General features: G+C 39.1%; 1 protein-coding gene across 2 annotated transcripts in view; it reads left to right on the forward strand.

The window, feature by feature from the left end:
• Positions 1–18,909, forward strand: part of GRIN2A (glutamate ionotropic receptor NMDA type subunit 2A) — a gene marked incomplete at its 5' end in the record, with an annotated part of 159,509 nt that overhangs the window by 113,351 nt on the left and 27,249 nt on the right. For both annotated transcript variants that reach the window (XM_083872644.1, XM_083872645.1), the window contains 3 exons: positions 3,984–4,109; positions 6,672–6,901; positions 13,461–13,621. In XM_083872644.1, the coding sequence (XP_083728770.1) occupies positions 3,984–4,109; positions 6,672–6,901; positions 13,461–13,621 (517 nt within the window). The remainder of the gene's footprint in view (positions 1–3,983; positions 4,110–6,671; positions 6,902–13,460; positions 13,622–18,909) is intronic.

The following is an 18,909-nucleotide window of genomic DNA, read 5'->3' on the forward strand; positions in this document are numbered from 1 at the left end:
ACAGTGGAGATACAGCAAAGAAATGAAAGGCTGGGCAGAGAGGAGGTGGGATATAAAGAAATAAAGACTCTGGGCTTCTTTCCTTGCATGCTTCTTGTTTCAGTTGTGCATTTTTCCTTCTGTTACTTCCCTCTCCTCTTGTAGGATTTATAGTTTCTTTTAGTGTTTGGCCTGAATTTACCTGAAGCCGAAAAGAGAATGAGCCATGAGGTTATTCAAAAGTGCCCAGTATGCTGTTATGTTCTTCAAAATGTATTTGGTTCCACTGTTTTTAAAGATATCTTGTACTGGAATAGTGACACTAAAACAATTAAGTGGAAAAATAAAAGATCAGCATATTCCAGATATCTTAGGGCACAGTTTAGAATGTTCAAGCCCATTGGGTCAGCAGTGAGGCAAGTTCTAAATTGCCAAGTTGAAGTTCTTCACTCCCCTTGAAGTTGCTCACGGATGTTGAAGAGCAGATTAGTGGTGTAGTATCAGATAGAAACAGGCAAATAATTGAATTTTCTTACACAAGAATCATCATTTAACCACAGAGATTATTTCTCATATCTGTTCCCTAAAAGCACATTACAGGGATGATGCAAGTAAATATGACACAGTGAGTAATCAAATAATTTCCCAAATGTGGTGATAATCTAAGTAGATTTTGTTGATGTTTGATATGAACGAAAGACTTTAAAGTGAAATTGCAAGAAACTGCACTTGCAATGAAAATATTCAGAGAGTATCTTTTAATTTCTTTGAGTCATTGAGTTGTAAAGTTAATTTTTGGATTGCAGTTGGAGCACGTTGAAATGACCATTGGAAATAAGAATTGGGATGTTTTCTAAAGTGCAAGTGCAGTTGATTTTTTACTTATCTCTTAAAAACCTGTTTACAGCTACCATCAAAAGAGAAGCTGCTTTTGCATTTTCCACAAGCAACAGAGTTATTAGATTTCTAAAATGCATTTAATGTTACTCGTTTAGTTGGATGTGTATATAATTCAAAAGAAACAAAAATAGCCCCTTCTCATAAAGCTCTCTAAAATAGCTCTGCTTTTGAAGAAATCTGATTTACTGCACCAATAAATCAAGTCTATGCTCTCAGAAGTGTGCTCTGTTCTTTTCAGGCATAGATGAAGCTGCCAGTTTGCTGGAATTGACTGTGTATTTTGATGAGGTGTGCGTAGTAGTAAAATGTTTTGCCTTGCAAAATACTATCAGGCAGATAACTGAATTTATTCACTGACTGATTTTGTTTCAATTAAGTGAATGTCTGAGAATGGAGTCATCTTACGTAAGTCTTTTAAAAGATTTTTTAAAAATCTGTCAAATACAATATTATTTTTAAAGAATAGCAGTTGATTACAGTTCCTGAAATATCTGGGTTTGTGAATTATTTCTATGAATGTGGACAAGTACAGGATTTTGTGTGACTAGATTTTTCCAGTCAGTTGTTGTGTCCAATAGATCTGAGTAACTGATGGGCTGTGACAGTAAAACTTGGTTATCTGCTGTGTTCTCGTTCTGATTTGTCTCCTTCAAATGAGAATTTTATCCACCTTAAAACATTTTCGCATTGTACTAGAAATCATATGTACTAGATCTACAAATACTGGTTTTAATGTTTCTGTAGAGTTTTGGTTCAACTTCATTTAAACAACTAAATGAAAAAAGGGAAACCTTAAATCTCCATTTCTATATTTTTCAGAGGGAGGGTTCATAGGTGAGGGCAGTTTTCTTTTCTGGAGGCACTGATGGAAGAGCAAATTTATGCCCCTCTTTATTTAATGTATTCCTTAAGTATTGGTTTTGTTGGTGGGAGGTAGGACTCTAAGACATCTTTTTCCTTGCTTGATACTCTCTGTTGTCAGTCATTTGGAATATACACCAACAAGTCATATATTAGTTTTTTTCTGCTATATTATAGCTTTACTGAAAATTCCTTTAGAACCTGCTGCTTGCCTGAGGGAAGTTCCCTCTGTGTCCTTAGAGAATCAAAGCACAGTGCTGAATGTGTAATTGGATCTCTGATATGACAGGAAGATCGACTTTGTTATTCAGTTGATTTTGTACTTGTTCAATTCTACTGCTTGCTATTCCAAATAGCTTTTTGTTTTCCTGTTGCTTCTATTAATTCTCCACCTCATTACCAGGCTCCTTAAATTATTAAAGAGAATTCTGCTTAAACTCTTGTTTATAGCTCACTTTTGTATATTGGCTTGTTTTGCCCTTTGCCTTAGATTTTGACAAATTACCATTGCTGTTTGTATACTGTTGCTTTTGATAAGGGTTTTATCAGCCTTGCTTCCTTCTGTGAGAATGCTGTCAAAATTTTATAGTAGTTCTACATGAATTCCAATTTAATCCAGTAACTAACTGAATTCAGAAAATATTTTTTAGACTGTCATTGGCTGTATAATGTGCCTTCCCTGTCTGCATCTACATAGATATTTCTCTGCTTCCTGTTATTTTCCTAACTTAACTCTCCCAAATAAATAATTATAGGACTTGAAAGAATTTCATATCCTGTCTTAAAAATAAAATAATCAATTGAAAAAATGCTGTTCCTTTGCAAGAGGAAAACAGTTTGGTTTAAAATGTCCCTGCTTTGCCTTTTTAGTTACCATCCAAAATCACCAGTTTGGGGCTATTTGTTATTTGGTCTTGTCTAAGTTCCAGATTTTGAAGAAATCATAGCAAGGACAGAAGATCTCAAGAGTTTTTTTATGCTTGGGTACAAATTATTAAATTTAATTCTATTCTGGGTAGTCATCTGAACTTGGGCAGGGCTCAGGTTGGGCTGTTGGGCTCAGCACACCTCAGCTCTCAGTCATTGTCATTTCCTGCAACGAGGGAAGAGGTTTCAGCGTTTCTAATCTTAAATTCAAAGAATGAAAAAGCTACAAGAGAGGAACTTCTTGGGCTTTCAGAAACAGGCAAAGCACTTCAATACACTTAATTTTCTGTGATTTCAAGTGTGTCTTGAGCCTGTCCTACTTAGAAATAGTATACTAGATTTGTTTTCTCACACTTCGGAGCACACTCACACTTGCTTTATTTGCACAAGTTATGAGTAAAGTGCCCCAAATAAGTTGGCCTGATAAAGAGATATTACTTTGCCATACTAATCTTTCTTAGAAATATCCTTGTACCAAGGCAGCGACCACAGGGACTCCTGAAATGACAGAGAATATGTGGTTGGGAAAGATGATATTTGATATTGATATTGAGTCCTTTCAAAAAGTTGGTGCTTAGTCTGGTATTTGAAACTGCCCTTAGTTTTATGCTCCAGCCTACTTCTTTTATTAATTATGGTTCTTCTCTCTTTCAAACTGACATCCAATTTTCCATAAACCCTTTTGAGTTCAGTAATTTGCTCCCAGATGAGAATGAGACATTCAAAAGGATATGTTTGCAATTGATAAAAATATCATCTTCATTGCAGGTAGATGAAAGTAAACACAGAGAGAAAAGAATCCTGAAACAAAAGTGTTTGGTTTGAATGCACGTATTTATCTTTCCTCCTCTAACACTTTTTGTTGGATAGAAGACAAGAGAGAAGTCTACTTCCCTGAATTACCAAATGTATTTAACATATGCTTAATTGCTTTTGCTTTGCAGAAACACAGTCATAGTGGTTGGACCATTCTGCTGATAAATTTGTACAATACAGGATGAATAGACACAGCAACCTGATTGTGGGCTGAATAAGCAGCGAGTCAAAGCAATTATGTGCCACTCAGTGTCAAAGAAAAGTGTGCAGCCTTTTGTTTTTAATTGCAGCTTACACTTAAGCTTTTGACTTAATGGATTTTGTCTATGTATACTAACAGCAGTTCATTATATATTGCTTAGTTATTTGCTAGCATTTTTTTTGGGAAAAGCTAATGTAGAAGATGCTGCTGGGCTTGCCTAGGCGAGGACATTAGGATGCTTGTGCTGTGACTGGTTTAATGAACTGTGTTTCTGTTTCTCCTGTCTGTTTTCCTGCAGAGCCTTTTAGTGCTTCTGTCTGGGTGATGATGTTTGTGATGCTTCTCATCGTGTCTGCCATGGCTGTCTTTATATTTGAGTACTTTAGTCCTGTAGGATACAACAGGAACTTAGCACAAGGGAGAGGTAAGATTTGCATTTTACTCAACTCCATGTCTATTAAAAAATCATGTATTTCCCGTCCCTGGCTCTCCATCTTTTCAAATAAACATAACGTAGGAATAAACCAGTGAAACTAGCTACAAAACTGTTTATGTTCTTCACTTAAAGTATGATTTCTTGAAGGATTATATGCTCATGTTTATAATTCCAACTCAATGGAATAAAGACAGGGAGCAGAGTATGTGGTATCAGAGTTTTATTCAGACAGTGTTTGGTTACTACACAGCATCAGTTGTAAAGTGTCAGCGTCAAAAAGCAGTGAAATATGTTCTACTCCTGACTACTACCAATTCGTGACCAGTTCAGAGAAAGTTACCTAAAATCCCGTGGTCTGCTGGACAGTTTGAAAAATAGCAGTTCCATTGGCCATAGTTTAGTATAGTCCCTGTAAAAAGTCAGATGAACTCCTAGCCTTGAAATGAGGCCCCTGCCAGAACAGCATCACTCCTTCCTCGATTATAGAAACTTCATTTTCAAAACAGACCAGCTCTGTATTAACTCTTTCTCAGTCAAAGTTGCCTTTTGACTCAAAGGATTCCATGTGTCATCATGCCCTCATCCTCACATTTCTTAATTGACATTTGAAAGTGCCGCTTTTTTTAAAAAATTCTAAATCATTCTTGCCTTGTTTCATAACAAGAGATCTTCCAGCTTGGTGAACACAGTTCTGGGCACTATTAAAAGCAAATGATTTTTTTTTTCTAGACAATGGCTGGCGCATTCCCTGGAAAAGTGGATTATTGTAATGTTCAGATGATGTTATCATTTTAATAAGATGGTAAATGTGTAACCTCTGTCAGAAATAAACACTGTGTTAAGAGACGGGAAATCAAAGGTGAATGTAGACACTGGGGATCCAGGGGCTTGGCTGTTCTTTTCTGTGCCACCTCACATGCCTGAATTGATTATTTAGTGTACTTACAGCTGCAAAGACATGTTATGGCACTCAAGCATCCCAATTTAGCTCTAAAGACTTGCCACAAATCCAGCTGCCATTAATTTATAACCCAGACTATTTTGTTTTTAAAAAAATTATTTATCTTCTCTCATTTCCCTAGGCATTTTTTGCAGGATGAAGCTCAGTGGTAATACAATCTCCAGTGGCATAAAGAGAATTTTAGATTGCTCCCTTGGCATATAATTTCTGTAGCACTGTTGCTCAGAAAAACACATTTTCCCTGTATCAGCTCAGTCCTTAATGTGTCTAGAAGGTAGTTTCATAAACCAAAAGTCAGCTCCATTGTTTTTATTTTATTGCACTCTATTTTCTTAGTGCTGCTGCAGAGTAGGATCATAATCTAGGATGTAGAGCTTGACTGCATTGTGAAATATTTGCACTGAACTAGAGAGCATTGCTACTGAAATAAGAATATGCACTGAGTATACACACTTAGGATTATATTATTTTAAGAATCATTGAATTATTATTAAAATAAATTATAGTTAAATGAGTATCTAAATCTATATTTGTAATGTGCATCCCCTTGGATAAAGGGACAGGGCAGGGAAGGAGGTGAAGTTACAGATTTCTGCATCAGAAATTATTGACTAAATTGCAATTGAACTGCAAAAAGGATAATTATAAGTAGGCCAAATGAGTCACAGTCAGGGGAGGCCTGTTTCTCTCCACTGAGGGTACAGGGAGTCTGGTTGATGAGCAATGTGTGATTGCATGGTACTCACCTACAGCTGGGGGAGAATAACTGCCCTTGATTCTCCCAAACCAGGCCTTGGGAGTGGATAATGACATTGCTAATCCACTTCTGCCCCCTGTGAGCCTGGGGGCAGCCTGCTGGCCACTTCCAGCTTTGGGGTGAATGAAAAGATGACTGAAAATAGAAATAACAAAAAATTACAGAATGGCTTAGCTGGGACAGAATTTTACCTGTAATGTCAACACATTTGGAGCCACAGAACTGACTCTGAACATGTGAGGCAGCCAGAGCCTGGCTTGATCTAAATTCTGTGTCTATACAGGTAGCTCCTTTGTTCTGTCTTTCTGATTCATGCTCTGAGTACAAAGGTGCTTAAAAGTAGGTGACACATTCACACACTTTGATCTTAAAAACGCTTACATAATGTTCAAAAAGCATAATGTTGGATGACTGGAAATGATAAAAATAATTTGGGTAAGAAAAGTACTAGAATTGGATCATTAAGACTTAAACCTCCAGTTTTCCATTTCACATGTCTGCTGGCACAGAAGACTGACAGGGCAACACTGTGGCACATTTCTTCCTGCAGGAGCCATACCAGCCTGCTTCTCCTCCAAACCTGTGCTTTCTAGTTTCATCTTAAAAATTTTGAACCATATGCCACGTAGAAAAGTGTTGAATTATGTTTTAAAAATGTGGAAATTGTTGCCATTGCAATGGAGGTAAATCCTGTGATTATATTGGGAGTACAATGAATATATACTGAAATATTTTCTAACCATGTGTCTGGAATTAATGGGTTGTCCTTTCCCAGTATATTGGCAAGGCTTAATTTAACTGCAGCTGAACTAACTGCTCTTTGCACTTGCAGATCCCCATGGGCCATCCTTCACCATTGGAAAGGCAGTGTGGTTACTGTGGGGCTTGGTCTTCAACAACTCTGTGCCTGTGCAAAACCCCAAGGGGACGACGAGTAAAATCATGGTGTCGGTCTGGGCTTTCTTTGCTGTCATCTTCCTGGCCAGTTACACTGCTAACTTGGCTGCCTTCATGATTCAAGAGGAGTTTGTTGACCAAGTGACTGGGCTGAGTGATAAAAAGGTGGGTATTCAGCTCAAAAGAGGTCAGTGTCCATTCTCCATAATCCTTCTACAAATTTGTACTTTGTGATAAAAACTCTGAGCAGGATAATGAACTGAAACTGGATGATTTCCTTCTGAGTGCAAGTGCAAACTTTACTAAGAAACCTAAGACCCAAAGCATGAAAATATCAGTCTGTTTCAAAATCTCTGAGTTGCCTATTCAAAAGTAGCTGCATTAACTGAAAATTACCTTTATTTTATGATAGAAGTCAATTAGTGTTTGGTTAAAAAGAATGCCTCACCAATATAAGAAGCTCAAAAAATTCAGTGGGATATTAGTAATATATTAATAGAAAAAAAAGCCCAGAGATTTTAGTAATATATTAATAGAAAAAAGCCCATTTGCAAAATTACTGTGATGGATATGCACAAGATACTTGAAGGATATCCTTTTGTTGAGTCTGTGCCCTGTTGTTTGAAAATGAAACAAAATATTGACATTAAGAAGAAATATTTAAGTACAGTATAGCCCAGGGGACAACTTCACAAAGGGTTTTCTCAAAGGACAGAAAATAAAGAAATTGTTACTAAAAACAAACCAAACAGGCATCATCTCAGCCTTGTCTGTTTTTTTGTTTTAACTGCATTTTATAACCAGCCTTTGATTGATTGCCTGGTATATCAAAGCAAGCATGGCTAGGGGAAAGATAAAAAGAAACAAAAAATGATAATAGTTTTGTTTTCATTAAATTGCGTTGTCACACAACCTTTGAAAGAGCATGAAGATTGTTAAATATCCCTCTATTTTAAGATAACATTCTTAGAAGAGACAGATAAATGGCATTCTCTCATGGGGATAAAAAAACAAAGGAGATTTGAGAAATGTCTGTCTGCTGTTGGGGAGAGGGAACAGAGTGTTTTCCTGGGTTTTGGGAGGGTGTGCCTTGCCCCTGGCACAGCAGTGGGGCTCAGCTCTGACCCTGCACCCTGTTGTGGTTTGAAAGCACAATGAATGAGAGGCTGCAAGTCAGAGATATAATTTAATAAGAAGAAAGGTAAAAAGGTAAAAGTAAAATAAAATAAATGCAATGACACAAAGGATCACTGACAGAGTCAGAATACAACCTGAGCAGGATGGTGGAAGCAGTCCAGGTGAAGTGCTCTTCCTGAAGCAGTGATCCTGTAGAAAGGTCTGGTAGCTCTGCTCCTCTGGGAATCCAGTGGGTAAGGGCTGCTTGCACTGTCCCACATCCCAGCTTATATCCGTGTGAGAATGCTTGGCTCCTCCCCCTGGGCAGAGCATCTCACAATAGCATGAGAAGTGTGAAGTGGGTCCTTGATGGCCCATTAACAGAGATAACCCCTGGAGGGAGTTACCTGTGACTCATAGGCCAGGCGTTAATGGGCCATTAGCAGAAGACACTCCAAAGGCCATTAGCAGAAGAGGCAGGGGGCCTGGGAAAACACTAGCCCACCTGGTTCCAACAGTTCATGAAGATGGTGATAGAATAAATACTTTGTGTACATCCTACACTGCAACCCAGGACACACCCTCACCTTCCCCTCCTCACTGGCTCTGCCACGGGACTGGAAATGTCAACTCCTGTTCTGTGCCTTTTGGCTAAGACCTCCCTTAGTTTTGTCATTTTTCTATTCTGACTGCTAAGTGGGATTTCATTTCCACAAAAAGCAAAATAAAAATAGAAAAATACTTGAATCAGAAAATACCATCTGTTCTTGTGTGGTCTGCTGATCATTTATTTGATCTGCCACCTTTGTTTCTATTTTTCGGTTCTTCAAACTTTGCTTGAAGCACATAGAGATAAGTCAGGGAGGCCATGCCTTTTCTGATTAAATTAAACAAGTTAGAAGTCCAGAAGAGCAATGAGCTATTTCAGAACATTCTTCTTGTCATGCATAGGTTTTACCTCCTCCACAATCCTGTGGTTTCTTGGATTTTAAAAAAATCAAAAATTTGGGATAATTTATGGGAATCTAATCTGATTGATGTTAAATTATTTTCTCCCCTCTTTGCTATTTTTTTTTTACAGTTCAGTAGAGAACTGTGACCCTTGCAGGAAGCAGAGCAGTCATAGGCAAGGGCCAGAAATGTGGGTATAATCAATTTTAAATAATTAATACCTAAAAGTTCACTAAATTTTTTTTTAAAAACATTAAAAACCCAAACCCCATTTCTGGGCTGGCAAATCAGTTTGTTATTCTTCTCTCCCACTTTTGCCACTGCCACACCTGAGGAGGCAAGCTCTTCTGTCAATGCTGCACTGCCAGAGCAATAAAGTATTTCCAATTCGAGATACTGAGGCATCCCCATGTGATGGAAAAATCAGGAAAAATCAGGAAAAAACCCTCTCTCTGAGCAGCCATCCCTGACCCTCAGCATTCAGTGCTGTCCCAATCAGGAAGTATGTTGCACTCTATCAGCTGGTTCACCAGATTTCCTGATGTGATGATGTTACTTACCCCTCGGTGCTTTAAGACCTCTTTATAGGGATGAGGATCCCTTGCAATGTTGCTGATGAATTCGTGAATGCCACGTCATCAGTGTCACCCAGAAATACATGGCACAGGGTGTACTGGAGTTGGGAGGGGTGGGTGTTCATAAACTCAAGTGATTCAGCAAATGAGAAGAAAATTATATTTTGACATTCTTGTGTATGTAATAGATATTCAAAAGCTTCATTTTCATAAAAAGGTACAGAAAATGAGTCCAAAGTATCCAGCAAAGACTGAAATTTGAGACTTATTTCATGCAATGAAAGAGGAAAAAAAATTTTCTAGAGGAAGGTAGTTGGCCATGCACAGAACTGTCAGAGGGTTGCAGAGGGTTGATGTGCCACAGATAAGAATTGCCTCATGTTCACATGGTCCAGGAGCTTCTCTTCAAACCTTACCAGGAAACCTTAATGATGCCACTTACAGGCTCCTTATTTCTGCAAGATTCCCAGTGTTCTTGCAGCCTTGGGTCTCTGTCCCTGTGCCCTGGGATGGCACAAGCTGTGCAGGGCTGTGCCTGTGTGGCAGCAGAGCAGCAGAGAGGCACAGGCAGTGAGGGTGGGCAGGGAGGGAGAGCCTCTGAGCCCACCCCCTCTCAGCACTGCCCTGTGTCAAACCCTTCCTGGGGGTGGGCAGCCACAGATTTATCCCTGCATTTTTTTATCTCTGCATTGCAGTAACTGATGCTCATAAGAGCAGTCTTGGAGTGACTGAAGCTGTATCTTGTAGGAGCACAACTCAGAATGCCAGGTTCCCATCTGGTAAAGGAGGAAAGGAAAGGGTTCAAATGTTGCCCTGGTTTCATGCCTGAGGTGTTTTGGTTTTCTGAAATTCTCTTCCCAGGGAATTTTCTGTAAACAAGAGACATGTTTTTGTAACTGTGACTTTGTTTTCATTCTTTTCTCTAGGAGGGACTTCTTCTTGATGTCCCTCTGGTCTGACCAATGTGAGTGAAGAGGTTTGTCTTTGTTTCATCAATCAAATTGGTCTGTGTAAAATGGTATAAAAAGAACACACATCCCAAAAATAAAGGAGTCATTTTCAGACTTCTGAACCTCAGAGTCTGTGTTGTTGTGGTGTAAAACAGCATCGGTTCAAATATCAGTGTTCTTCTCTCACTCCAAAGGAGTTGTAACTCCTGCTATCAGCAGCAGATTATTTACAGTTTTCTACTATTTTAGTAATGTTTCCCAAGGTTTCTTAAAAGCTCCAGAATAATAACAAACAGCTGCTCTCAACACCAGCCTTTTCAGGCAGGCAGGGAAATCTTTAAATTAAATCACTATGTAATGTTTCTGAAAGATCACTTTGCTGACTTAATGAAATTGCCAGTTTTATTAAGGCAAGTAGAAAAAATAAAAGAAGACTGGAGTTGTGTTGTATGTGCTGCGGTTCTGTCGGGTGGCAGAGCAGGGGGAGACAAGAACAAATTTGTCACTCTTTAGAATAGCAGTAGATCTCTTCCACTAGGACTCAGACAAGGGGCTTGTGCATTCAGTTCAAGAATTCTGTCCATGATTTAAAAGATTAACATTCCATGAAATGTCTAGGAAGAAAATTATTTCCTAGCAAACATGATATATTTTGTTTCTCATCATGGGACTACAGGGAAAATGAATGTGTGGAGAGTCTTGATTTTTTTTTTTCTTTTCTCTTGTCTGCCACATAGATCTTTGCTGCAGTCGCAGTGACAGTCCTGTGTGCTTTTCCAGAGGTGGCAGTTCATGGAATATAAGTTTAATATTATTGATGAAAACTTCATTCACCTCAGATATGAGTGCAGTGTTAGTAAAAAGATTGAAACCTCTTTCTTCTCTACAAAGAGCCTGTGAACAGGCAGTAGTAGCAGATGATGGTTTCAAAAAATAATCCCCTTGTGAGTGATAAAATTTGTTGGTTATTGCCAAGAAATTCAGTCTGTGGATGGGGTTTGGAACTATTAATCTGCTTTTTAACTCTGTGACTTTTGAATGAACTTGAGCTTTTTATTCATCCTTCTCTTCTGCAGAAATATTTTTGTCTTCCATGAATGTTCAATTTGAACAGATGCGTTAATTCTTTCAACTATTCCTATGAGAGGAAATGCCTCCCAACATCCTAGATTCGTATGAATCTTCTTGAAAAGTGAGACTACTTAAAACCAAAATCCATTTTGAAAATACCAGAATACTCCACCATAACGTCCCTGTTCCCCCAATTCCCCTGCCATTCCCCCAGTTACTCAGCCATACTGGGAACTGAGCTTGCAGAATGCTCACTACAGCCGAATTTCCAAAAATCTCCAGCAATATAAGGAGCAGCAAGTCTTATAGGTCCTGAATTTGAATTCTGACAGGAATTTGTTGTTGAAATTGTTTCTTTAATAATTTTTTCCAGTTCCATTGACTGGCAAATTTAGAGGACACACATGAAGCCATCTCAATACATCAGAGATACATTATCTCTAGATATAAATAAAGTTGAAAGCAAGCTACATTTATATCAGTAGAATCTCTGGACATATATTTAAAAGCAGGGTTTGTTTCAGTGCTGCATAATAAACTCAGAAAGGGAGGTAGCAAATATAGACTAAGAATCATGAGTAGTGTACAGTGTAATTTTGGTACATGGGTCAATTACTATGTGTAAAAGTAGTAGCAAAGTTATAATTTAAACAGTAAAGCTGAAAAGGGAAAATGAGGAAAGTAAGACATCTGTTAGCTAAACAAATAGAGAAAAATAGAGTTCATTCCTTTATGCTTTGTCAAAATATGCTTAATTAAAATGAAGCATTTAATTGTAGTTCTGTAACAAGAAAATGGTGTTGCAGCAGTAATTTCATGGTCAAGGTTTGATGGAATTGAAAATACTCCCAGTTTTTGCATAAACCCATTTGTGTTCTCTCTGCAAATTGGCACTGGATCTTGGGAATTCTTGATACCCTGAGACCAAATGTTAAAAAGAGAAATATTTCATATGGAACCCCAAACGAATCAGCATCTGTATAAATATTAGCCATCTCCTGCAGCACAGGATATATAGATTACTCTTCTAACTTCAACAATAAAACCAGAGTGCATTTTACTGTGGAATTTATGGGTGACTGCTTTTATCAATGCTCAATTCAATTTCCTCGTTAGTCAATAGTTCCCCTAATCTAAGTGACCTTTTCCATTTGTTTTTTTTTTTTTTTAAATTTTATTCCTAAATTGTCATTTGGGCTTTAAAGAAAGATGTTGAAGAGGTGCATTTAAAATTTTCAGGTCTGTTAGCAAAGAGTTTATGTGAGATTATTTGAAGGATTGCCAAGTGTGAAACCTGACTGTGCCCTGAGCTATTGCCATTCCTTTGCAGATACCCCCTGGCTGGTTCATCTATGCTAATGCAATAGTGGGAAAGAGAGTAAAATTGTAGAATAAACCTCTATGCCCTCAAGGAAATGGTTGGTAGTTTTAAATGGTAGAGATGAACAGGGACTGGGATTATAGGTGTGAGAGCTCCAGAAACCCTTCTCATACCAAGCTGTGCGGTTGCTGAGCCCCTGTGGAATCTGCAGGAGCTTTGATTTCTCTCCAGTCAGGGGTGGAAGGAAACACCCTCACCCTGCCTGTCCCTGGCACAGCCTCCTGCAATCCCTGGCACCCTCCAGGACTGGGGCATTGGGCTCCCTGCCAAGTACTGTGGATGATCCTTTTCCATCACAATGTCCCAGCTGAGATGGAAGAGTGAAATCACTATCAAGAAAATCCTCTTTTCCTGTGGTTGCAGTTAACCAGAGTGTTTGGGTTCCCTAGAGAGATGTTGGCAGATGAGGATCTGCTCCAGTTTCTGCTGTCCTGCCATGGTGCAAAGCATGGCAGAGAGTCACATTTGAGTGGCAGAATGAGCTGGTTTTACTCTGGATGTAGATTACGTTCAGTTAGTGTGGAGACAGTTTCTGGTATAATAGACCTGAATTAACCCACAGGATTTGTCTAGAAGAGATTTAAGGCAACTTAACACAAATTCTGTCTTTTTCAACCTGAAATTGCCCTTCTTCACACTTTGGGTGCCTGAAACACTTTGCTTATCCCCTTTCTCTCTAGTTTCAAAGGCCACACGATTATTCTCCTCCTTTTCGCTTTGGAACGGTCCCGAATGGAAGCACTGAGAGGAATATCCGAAACAACTACCCTGATATGCACCTTTACATGACCAAGTTTAACCAGAAAGGAGTCGAGGATGCCTTGGTCAGCTTGAAAACTGGGTGAGTTTTTTCCCGTGGTTTTTAAAGAATGCTGTAGGATTTTCAGAAACAGAGAATTATTGATCTGTACTAACTGTGACACTGAACAGACTCATGTCAGGCTGTGTAGTACATGCTGCTTATTTTTTTTTTTTTTCAACTGCACTGTACAGTTATCAAGAAGGAAAAAATGATTGATTGTGCTTTCTATGGTTGTTTTAAAATTACATGGTAGCTTCAATGTCCTGTGAGAAGTACTTTCAAAGCAGAATTAATGTTTCTTCTAAATTTGAAGACAACACAGTCTCTTGATATCTTTGCAGTGCTGCCAAATCCTGCTTCTGGCAATCTTGGTAAATATTCTGGTAAATATTATTGTCCTTCTTTCTTAAGATCTGAGATTTAGACTAGAGTGCCATCCATCCTTTTTTCTCTGAAATATCCCAATCTGCCTGGTTGGACAAAGATACAAATTTCCATTCTAAATCCTCCAAAGGTATCAGAATGACTCATTGCTCTATCATTATTCATCTGGGTGACAGAGATCTGCTACCTCTAAACATTTAGGCTTTATAGCAACATGATGATATTTTTTAATAATACAGTAATAATGGTAATTTCTCAATATAGGTTTTTTAGGTTTTGTTTTGAAGTGAGAAGTTACTTTAGTGGGTTTTAATATATATATATATATATATATATATATATATATATACACTCTAGGGGCTGTTTCAAGGAGCATCTCTCCTGCTGTTATTTGTGGTGAACACAGAAAACATTTCTTCCTATACTAAAATACACTGTTACTTTTGATTGTTTTTGGGAACTGTTTATTCTTTTAATTTTTACTCCCCTTCTGCCAAACCTGTATGGGAGTGTATTACTTAAGCAAAACACCTTGAAATCCCCAAATCTTTCCTTAGAGTGAAGATTCCCTTTTTTAAAAAGCTATCCTTCCATCTGTTTCCTTCTCTTGTGTCTCCTTGCTGCTGTCTGGACTCTGTCTGCCCTCATCTCCCCAGGCATTCTCAGCTGGCACTTCCCAGGCCTGGTTTGTCCCATCCCAGGACAGATGTGTAACGTTGTGTGAGATCAGCCTTGCCCAGGGGCTCCCAAACTGCAGCTCCTGCTCTGACCTGGGCCTGTGCAAGTTCCATTTCCTGGGTGACAGCTGAGTTATGCATTAGAGACAGACAGCTGGATCCTACCGTTCCCCATGGGAATTCCTGAAGGAGGAGATGTCCTGATTTCAGCCATTTGTAGCACTTGTTCTGTTGGATGGACAGTTTATTTAGGGGATGTACACTGCCTGTACTTTTCACCAACCATTTGTGCTACTGAAAGCCCTGAAAAGCTGCTGTTAGCTTGAAAATCAGGCCACTTAAGTGTGAAAATGGGGGGGGCAACCTGACTCCAGGTTGTTCAGGATGTTCAGTCAAACTCAGGCTGGCTGCTCCTGGGCCAGCTGATGGTCGTCCCCAAAAGCTTTGCTCCTTTTGACAGCATCAACTATTCATTTTTGACAGGTTCCTTTTCCCCTGCTGAAGTTTCTTTCCTGTTCTAAGTTATTTCTCTGTGTGGACATCCCCAGGTGTCTGCCTTGCTCCCCTTGACTGATATTTCTGTAGCAGATGGTACAAATAAACTTCTGGGTCAGTACAAGTCACTGCTGTCTCCAGCTGTGCTCCTTGGGATTTTGTCTGGTGGCACCTGCAGGAGGATTGAACAGCAGGGTGTCAGCTGCTTTCAGACTCATATTCTTCAAAAACAGGTTTTCATTTTTTTCCACCAAATTTTCTATTCTTCAGCATACAGAATTGTATTTTCTTTCTCTCCCCCTCATGATTTCATTGACCAAATTCTTTCTCTCTTTCATGTAAAATTTGTCCTTTCATCTTTAACTAGACTTGATGAAGGCTGGTTGAGACATCTTTAACTTCCTTCCCTCCCTGATTCACTGGATTCCATGATATTTAGTACATCTGGAGTCTGTGTTTCAATGGCTCTTTTGAGGATGACTCATCTCTTCTTCCTCAAACTGCTTCTGCTTCCAAACAAATACATAATTTCTATTTTTCCTCTTCAGTGTGTGTGTGTTCTGTCCACCTTATTACAGTTAATTTGTCTCTTTTCATCTTTGTCTCTTTCCAAAACTATTCATCTTTGTCTATTTCCAAAACTATTCCTGTACTTTTATCTTCTTTTTTTTTTTTTTTTTCATTCTCATCCTTGGGGATACAACAGGCAACTTTCCTTATGTATGGTAAGACTTGCTACTTCTGCACAGTTCATCTTTTTGAAGATGAACTATCTGATAATTTTAGTCATAGTCTGTAGATTTAGAAGAACTTGCAAAGAATCTGGTTAATAATTGCTGCTGCAAGTTAAAATAAATGTGAACTGTGTTATCCCTGAAGAGTATTTGTATAACCTGTACTTCCAATCTCACTTTAAAAACTACTTTTGCCTAATTGAAGATGTGAAGTTTAGTCCCTTTTAATTACTTTCATATAATGTTTGATTCTAACTTCAAGATGGAGCAAAAAATACCAGCAATGAAGCAATGCTTAATGACTGAATAATGCCATACATGTGGCCCTTGTGATCTGAAGAGAATGAAATGATAAAGTAGCATCTTGTCACAGTTCAGTCTGGTTTTACTGTATCTCAAAGTCTTTTGATCAACTTTAATTAGCATTAACATCTTGAGATGTATTGGAAATATCTTGATCTTTGAGACCATTGTGTTTAATACATAATGTTACTGAGTTGAACTGGAAGGAGAAAGCTGGAAGAAAAGAAACATAAAATTTCAGATGCCCAGATTTCTGAAAACAAATCCCAAACTGCTATATTTTTTTTTTTTTCTTTTAATCTTGCTTTCTTTCAAGAAATGGGAAATCAGCTGCTTCAGTCCACTTGCTAATGTGGCCAGAAAAATCCTTGCAGGGGAAATAAATATGGATAGAAATATGTATAAAATAAATTGTATTCCTGCCTTTATTTCTTGGCCAGGTGTAAGGGTTAGATAAGACTTGTGTTGGAGTATTGCTGTACCTGCAGAGGTGAGTGTGCTCACATCTGTGTCTGGGAAGCCTTGAAAGCACACCCAGCCCCTTTCTGGTTTTATCTTTGAGAGGTGAAGCTGCTGCTGTTTCAGAAATCAACGGACAAGGAAAGCATCTGCCTTTGTTTGTTTTAATTAGAACAAGCAACTTCACTGCATGGGCAATAGGCTTGGACCTATCTTGTTCAATTAACATCAAAAATGTTTGAGATCATCACCTGGGAAATGCTGCAAATCAAAGTGGAACTGAGATTTTTGTGTTAGTCTGACATTGACATGATACCTGCTCCCTCAGGTGAATCCCCATAGGGGGTTCCCTGCAGCTTATTCATGGAGGCTTGTTGCCATTAGGGATGAAGGCAAAGTTATCAGCTTTATTGGTTTTTCCTCTTTGATACAAAATCAACCTTAGTTTCTGAAAAGATCTTTAAAAAAATATGTAAAGACTTGGTAATATCCATGTCTTGTCACTGGGGTCTCATTTCTGAGATTCACAGATGTATTTCTCAGGAAGCTGCTGAAGCACCATTTGAACAACAGCAGAACTTTATTAATTAAATGTGTCAGTTTGCAACCAGGCCTGTTAAAAAGGAAGATCTTGTTATTGAAGTACTACTTAAAAATTTTCAAAATAGTAAAATACTGTCCCTTCTTCAGCGCAGTTCACTACTGAAAGTAATCTTGATTTTATAAGCTTGTCAAAAAGTGTACTCGTGTTTTTCACTAAATTTCATGCATTTAAAAGATCAAGTGGTTCAAATGTGCTGTGCTACGTGCGGAGCTTGGGATTGTTCCTGAGGCAGGACCAGCTCAGGGCTTCTGTGGGGTTTTGTTCCTTAATGAGAGCAGAGATGGCAGTTGTTGCCCTGAGCATCACTCCGAAGAGCAGAGTCTGTAAGGCATTAGTTAATGTGTTCTCTGCCAGAGCTGTGGAGGCTCCTCTGAGCTCTTGAGATGCTTATTGATCAAATACAGCCTTGAAAACACATCACAAGCATTTCTGTCCATGCTGCATGTAATTGATATGCATTTCTAGAGCCCCTCTGTACCAGGGAGACAGATCCTATTGACTGTGCTTCTTGAAGAGAAAATAAGTTCCTGAATAGGAAGTCGTTAATTATTGTGTTACATTTGCAGTGGCTCTTTGGGTGTGCTTCCTTCTGTTTGCCTGGCTATATTTTTCCTGAAGAGGTTATAGTTAAGGAATAACATCTTTTTGCAGGCAAAGCAACCTTCCAGTTGCAGTTTTCTGGTGTGGGTTGTATGAGCTCGTAGCTCTTGAGTTTGCATGAAGTGTTTCTATTTGTGGCTGTAAAGCTGTCAAGAGGAGAAATTGCAATGGCAATAAACTGGAAATGCATCTCACGTTTGTCACCTTTGCCCCAGCACATCTAGAGTGGCATATAGTCTGGGATTTAACTGCTAATGCCTGAAATGAGAACATTTAATTGGGAGAGACTCTTTTTACTGTAGGGATATAATGGGAAATGTTTGCTTGCCTGTTGCCCATCACTTCCTTTCAGGGGAGCTGCAGGAATGAATCCCTGGTGTTCCCCAGGCAAGCAGCCCCATGTGCAGCTGCACATCCCCTGCCTGTCGTGAGACTTTACAGCTTTTATTGCCAGCCACAGCTGTGACTGTGTGCTCAGGGATTTGATGCTGAAGTTTACTTGGGACTTCATCTGCCTTCCTGTTAAAGACAGCAGTGCTTGTGTTGATACACATCAGTTGAATACCTTATTGCCACGTCCTCTCTGACGTGCTGATGGAATCACAGAGCTGCTTGGAAAGGTGGCAGCGTGTCTGCACTGCCACAGCCACAGCTGGAAATGGCCTCAGCTGTGCTGGGTTATCAGATGTGAAGAGTTACATCCCCATGATTTATGAGCTGCCCCTGAGGAGCTGCTCTCAGCCTGCAGGCTGTCCTGGGCTGTCACTTTGACAGGGACACGTGGTGGTTGTATCCTCAGCATCCTTTAATGACAAGTTGTAATGCCAGCAGAAACACCTGGAAGCATCCAGCTGAGCAGTGCAAGTGGCATGAGGAGCTGTTTCCTCCCTGCAAGCCCAGTCTCCATGTGAAAAGAGCATGATTATTAATGTGTTTTATAGAATCTCACTGCACCAAGCAGAGAGAGTGCAGGAGAAGACCTCAGAAGGCCCCAATGGCCTTTTAACCCCATCTGTGAGTTTATTGGCCTGAATTGGATTTTTGTTGTTCTCACAGTGATTATAAATTATC

Source organism: Zosterops lateralis, assembly GCF_965231275.1.
Source record: "Zosterops lateralis genome assembly, chromosome: 15".
Taxonomy (NCBI): Eukaryota; Metazoa; Chordata; class Aves; order Passeriformes; family Zosteropidae; genus Zosterops; species Zosterops lateralis.